The sequence below is a fragment of the Nematolebias whitei genome, chromosome 15 (genome assembly GCF_014905685.2).
Source record: "Nematolebias whitei isolate Nwh7 chromosome 15, NemWhi1, whole genome shotgun sequence".
Classification (NCBI taxonomy): domain Eukaryota; kingdom Metazoa; phylum Chordata; class Actinopteri; order Cyprinodontiformes; family Rivulidae; genus Nematolebias; species Nematolebias whitei.
The window spans coordinates 21692370-21698821 of NC_056512.1; the positions used below are offsets into that span (position 1 = coordinate 21692370).

The 6452-nt window shown below is 42.5% G+C and overlaps 1 protein-coding gene across 1 annotated transcript in view; it reads left to right on the plus strand.

Annotated features, from left to right (window-relative positions):
• Positions 1 to 6452, plus strand: part of LOC119421094 (zinc finger CCCH domain-containing protein 7B) — a 10122-nt gene that overhangs the window by 440 nt on the left and 3230 nt on the right. Inside the window, exons 2-4 of the mRNA XM_037688492.1 lie at positions 3645 to 3753; positions 4002 to 4138; positions 4225 to 4394. Coding sequence (XP_037544420.1) covers positions 3645 to 3753; positions 4002 to 4138; positions 4225 to 4394 — 416 coding nt within the window. The remainder of the gene's footprint in view (positions 1 to 3644; positions 3754 to 4001; positions 4139 to 4224; positions 4395 to 6452) is intronic.

The window sequence follows — 6452 nt, forward strand, 5'->3', positions numbered from 1 at the left end:
CTCAACCGAAAACAGATGGAACGTCCCCTTAAGGCTCCAGTATAGTGGGCATACACGAGTCCGTGGAGGTCTGCGCGTACTGGATTAGAGTTGAAGCGGACGCCTGCAGGGCATGTCCATGCAAAGCTCAATTTTTACGTACGTGTACTCGGTGTCGCACAATAAACTGCCCGGTGACAGACTGTTGTGTATGCGACACCAATGTATTAAATTCCCCTTCTTCATCCCTGGTCTGGTTTAATGGTCTTTTTTTGTTTTGTTTTCCTAGAGGCAAGCGTTCTCTTCCTCCTGTTGATGCCATGACTGAAATGGTGAGAAATGAGGAATTTGTCACGAGAGAATTAAAATCAGGTCCAGCATGCCTGCGGGAGGGTCTGGAGAGTTCCTGGTGGGCTGGTCTGATGTGTGGGCTGCAGGGCCAGCACTCTGTTTTTTTTTTAGAACTTTTTATTAACAACATATAAACACACAACACTGCTGCGGCTGGGCCGCCAGCGCTCGTTTTTTTAATTTTTGTTTGTTTTTGTGACCTGTCAATCAATCCAGTAGGCATGTCAGCAAATGACCAATCGGTGACCCCAATTTATCCTGAAGGTAAATGCCCCTTGTCTGCGGAGCTGCTCTGCAGCTGCTCAGGGTGGACACTTGAGTAAGAAGTCTCAACCCTCTGCAGAAAAAGATACGTGAGAGTATACTGGAGCCTTTAGGGTTGGGAGGAGTCTTTGCCTCAGGTGGACGAGTTAAGTATCTGACCATCTTGTTTACAAGTGATGATAGGATGGAGTGGATTAATCATCATATCAGGGCTTAGTCCCCTGTAATGAAGGCATTGCTTTGGTCTGTTGTGATGAAGAAAGAGTTGAATCGAACGGCAAAAGTTCTTGATTTACTGGACTTTCTATATGGCTGGTATGAGCTTCCTTCATAGGATGGCTATTGGCTAGGCACAGCCTTTTAGAGAGGGGAGGAGCTCCAAGTGGAGCGCTGCTCCTTCACATCAAAGACAAGAGTCAGTGGAGGTGGTTCAGGGATCTAATTCAGATGCCTCCTGGATGCCTCCCTTTAAGGGGTGTTTCAAACATGTCCCACTAACAAGAGGTCCCGGGGCAGACTCAGAACTTGCTGGAGGGATTGTGTAGCTTCTCTGGCCTGGGACACCTCAGGGGCCTCCAAAAGGAGCTATAGAGTGTCTCTGGGATGAGTGATGTCTGGGTTTCTCTCCTGGACCTGTTACCTCTGCTACCCAACTACAGATGAGCAATAAAATATGGAGAGTGTTTTTCTGGACTGGAATTGAACAGGGAATGCAAATAAACCTTAATGTTTTTGTTGAAACATATTCAAGTGGGTAGGAGTTAAATCGTTTATAAGAAGATATGTACCGTATTTTCCGCCGTACTCGTTCCACCGCCCTACAAGTTGCATCAGTCCAAATTTGTCTAATAAAGTGGAAAAATCCATAAATACGTCACTTTACCGTATAAGTTGCATCTATTATGCGTCACCGCTGACAACCCGGAAATGTGGGCCTTTGTTGTGCCAAAAATCTATTGACTGCCAAATGGTGGCGTGCATGGGAGGTCTTTAACAAGAATTTAACAGGATTAACACTTAACAATTGTTTATTTGCTCGAAATTATAGTAAAGGTGTGTCTCAGTCTAACTTTTGCTTAAAAAATGCACTTTGAGGGTCAAATCAGCTGCATTTCAAAAGCCGATACGCGGAAGTAGGAACGCACAGCGGCACGAGTCGCTGTGCATTTCTTCAAAATTGAACAAGATAAGCACCTAAAAATTATTTGTTGCTTGAAATTATAGTAAAGGTGTGTCTCAGTCTAACTTTTACTTAATAAATGCCCTGTGACTGTCAAATCAGCTGCATTTTGAGAAGTATTTGCTGACCTGGTGCTCCGGGAGCGCGCAAGAGAAAAGGAAAAAGAAAGAAAGAAAAAGGAGAGAGAAAAAAATGGAGGAATGCTGTGCATTTCTTCGAAATTTAACAAGTTAAGCACCTAAAACAATTATTTGTTTGCTCGACATTATAGTAAAGTGTGTCTCAGTTGAACTTTTACTTATTCAATGCACTTCATTGGTCAAATTAGCTGCATTTTGCCGGGGCGGCACAACAAAATTAAGCTGATTTGATTGTTGCTCCAGGTGAGCTGGACGAAGGTGGCAGGCTTTGGCAAGCCGATTTTGTCATTAATAGCCACTTTTACTTATTACATGACGCAGCAGCATGCCATACTACTCGAGTGCCATCTAGCGACTGAAAGTGGTTGTGTTCAATATTTTCAGTCGGTTTGAATGAAAACAATCATATCTCAGTCAAAAATTGATTTATAAATATGGGAAACAAAACATAAATAAGTTGCTTTCGGTGTATAAGTCGCAGGGCATACAAATTATGGGAAAAACTGCGACTTATAGGCTAAAAAATATGATAGTTTTGTTTGTTTGTCTGAGGTGGCACAGAGTGGGGGGATGTGGTTTTATTCAGTAGGCAGGGCGCTCGGTTCTGTTGACAGGGCGGAGCGCCCTGCTTGTATAATGGTAGAAGAAACACTGTATAAATAATTGTTTTATCAGGCATTAACGCTTAGTTTTTTCCCTTAATTTTAAGTTTGTTGTTCAGTGGCTATGAACATATACACAGTCAAATGCTTTGTTCAGGGAGGGTGGAATGATGATCACTACTGGCTTTAGATGATCATCATCATGTGTTTCAACCAATGAGAGCGTTTGTTTTGTACGGCTGCTGCCACGCGGCGAGGACAGAAACATGGAGACGGGTACCAGACATTTACATGGGCATTATTATTTAAAACTTCCCGATGGCAGGCTGGATAGAAATAAAGTTGTCCGTAAGGGCTGCTGCGCTGAACTGTCTTACCATTGGAGTAGTTCGAGCCTGAAATATCACTTCAATTCAAAACACAGCGTTGATGCCAGCCAATCATCCATCGTAACAAACAGTGGAGGGAGGCTTCTGCAGACGAGGCTGGATGCAGCGTGTGGGAGAAAAATGGACAAACAAAAGCAAGGCAGGCTAACAAATGCTATATCGAAGTGGATAGCTACAAATTTCAGGCAAATTAGCGCTGGAAGATGCTAGTCAGTGTGACGTCCTTAGCACCGCAACAAATGACAGTACGTATGAGCCTCCCTCACGGCACACCATCACAAGAAGACTTCACGAGTTGTATGGAAAAGAGAGAGCTACAAAAGTGACATCTTGGATTTTGGAAGTGATGGCCCAACTTTTGTTACATTTAGATGCAGCCACATACCAAAATGGATGTCAATATTTTGCTTACTTTTCAATTGATTGAGCTCACAAGATGGACCGGAGCAACGGTATTTCCAAGTCCCAAATTTCCTCTGCGATGGGGGACAAAAAGGAGGAAAAGGTTAGGCGCTCACAGGAGAGCAAACCCAAATAGGAGAGGATTAGCTGTGATTAGGCTGACACGGTTTATTTTTATTTATTAGTTTTTATTATCTCACCGAAAGTGATCCCAAAAATATTGTTTGGCAGCCTGTTGACCTTTTAACTGAAGATCTGGTCATGTTTTTATCAGCTGTCAGCAGTGTGTGTGTGTGTGTGTGTGTGTATCAAACAACTATGCATTTTATTTCTGCAGATGTGCGCTCAGATTCTGAAGAAGAAGAAATGTAGCTACACCGGGAACTGCACGTTTGCACACAGCCAGGAGGAGAGGGAGATGTGGATGTACATGAAGAATAATAACTGTGAGTGGATCAGACCTCTGCAGTGCAGTTACCAAGAGATTTAAGACGTGAAAACCAACATCAGAGCTCTGTTTGAGGAACGTTCAGCTCATCTGTTCACTTTTAGTCTATTTATTTTTTTATTTGGGCATTGCGACACTGAGTTTAGTTGTGCTGACAGTGGAGATTAAGTGAGGTTTAACTCCTTTTATTTTCTGATTGGATTAATTAATCTGAGCAGACTTGAGTTGAATGGTTTTTGTCTTCAGTGCGGAACATGCAGCAGGTTTATGACATGTGGCTGTCTTTGGCCGCTCAAAACTGCCAAGCAGACGGAGCTGCGTTCTCTCAGCCCAACCCAGAGGAAAAATGTATTGTGATGCCAACGGACTATGCCGAACCAATGGTGGGTTAGCGTCTGGGTTTTGATTCTAAAAAGGCTAAATGCTTGTCTTTTTTATTTTTAAATGACACATTTTGTTTGCATCTTAGAGTGGTGTCTACTGCCATCTGTGTGGTAAACACAGCAACGGCGAGCGTCAGTGGCAACAGCACATTTCTTCAGAGAAGCACAAGGATCGAGTGTTTAGCTGCGAGGGAGAAGAAGAGGCTTTGACGTGGGACTACCGCTTCCCTGGGACACGCTTTAAAATCTGCCCCAAGTAAGAGCATCATCTGGCTTGTTCTGAATGTAACTACAGTGCCTTGCGAAAGTATTCGGCCCCCTTGAACTTTTCAACCTTTTGCCACATTTCAGGCTTCAAATAAAATTTAAATTTTTTGTGAAGAATCAACAACAAGTGGGACACAATTGTGAAGTGGAATGAAATGTATTGGATGTGTCAAACTTTTTTAACAAATAAAAAACTGAAAAGTGGGACGTGCAATATTATTGGGCCCCTTTACTTTCAGTGCAGCAAACTCACTCCAGAAGTTCAGTGAGGATCTATGAATGATCCAATGTTGTCCCAAATGACTGATGATTATAAATAGAATCCACCTGTGTGTAATCAAGTCTCCGTATAAATGCACCTGCTCTATGATAGTCTCAGGGTTCTGTTCAAAGCACAGAGAGCATCATGAAGACCAAGGAACACACCAGGCATGTCCGAGATACTGTTGTGGAGAAGTTTAAAGCCGGATTTGGATACAAAAAGAATTCCCAAGCTTTAAACATGCCAAGGAGCACTGTGCAAGCAATCATATTGAAATGGAAGGAGGATCAGACCACTGCAATCTACCAAGACCCGGCCGTCCCTCTAAACTTTCATCTGGAACAAGGAGAAGACTGATCAGAGATGCAGCCAAGAGGCCCATGATCACTCTGGATGAACTGCAGAGATCTACAGCTGAGGTGGGAGAGTCTGTCCATAGGACAACAATCAGTCGTACACTGCACAAATCTGGCCTTTATGGAAGAGTGGCAAGAAGAAAGCCATTTCTCAAAGATATCCATAAAAAGTGTTGTTTAAAGTTTGACACAAGCACCTGGGAGACACACCAAACATGTGGAAGAAGGTGCTCTGGTCACATGAAACCAAAATCAAACTGTTTGGCCACAATGCAAAATTATATGTTTGGTGTAAAAGCAACACAGCTCATCACCCTGAACACACCATCCCCACTGTCAAACATGGTGGTGGCAGCATCATGGTTTGGGCCTGCTTTTCATCAGCAGGGACAGAGAAGATGGTCAGAATTGATGGGAAGATGGATGGGGCCAAATACAGGACCATTGTGGAAGAAAACCTGTTTGAGTCTGAGAGACCTGAGACTGGGACAGAGATTTATCTTCCAACAAGACAATGATCCAAAACATAAAGCCACATCTACAATGGAATGGTTCACAAATAAATGTATCCAGGTGCTGGAATGGCCAAGTCAAAGTCCAGACCTGAATCCAATCGAGAATCTGTGGAAAGAGCTGAAGACTGCTGTTCACAAACGCTCTCCATCCAACCTCACTGAGCTCGAGCTGTTTTGCAAAGAAGAATGGGCAAGAATTTCAGTCTCTTCATGTTCAAAACTGATAGAGACAAACCCCAAGAGACTTGCAGCTGCAACTGCAGCAAAAGGCGGCGCTACAAAGTATTAACGCAAGGGGGCCCAATAATATTGCACACCCCACTTTTCAGTTTTTTATTTGTTAAAGTTTGACACATCCAATAAATTTAATTCCACTTCACAATTGTCCCACTTGTTGATTCTTCACAAAAAATTACAATTTTATATCTTTATGTTTGAAGCCTGAAATTTGGCAAAAGGTTGAAAAGTTCAAGGGGCCGGATATTTTCGCAAGGCACTGTACGAGGACGTTTTCACTGCAGTTTCTAGTCTGAATCACAAAAACAGAATTGTGTGAAATTATAAAAACAATGTTCAGACATTTCTAATTAGGGTTCTGTGTAAAAGTTATGACCAATCAACATCTTACTTGTTGTAGATGGTTCTTTGAGCATCTTAATTTTTAAAAATCTCTATCTCTCTTTGGGATCTTGTAAATGTTATTATTACTGTAATTGTCGGACTTTAAAGCGCACCTGTCTCTAAGACCCACTAATTAAATATAGGATAAATCATAATTTTGTGCATAAATAAGACTCTCCGGTAGGGGTGGGCGATATGGCTCATACATGATATTGTGATATTTCAGAGCATTCTGAATCGCCATGTCGTGTCGTCACTTTTTCAAAGCTGCATGTTGCACAGTTTTTATCTTT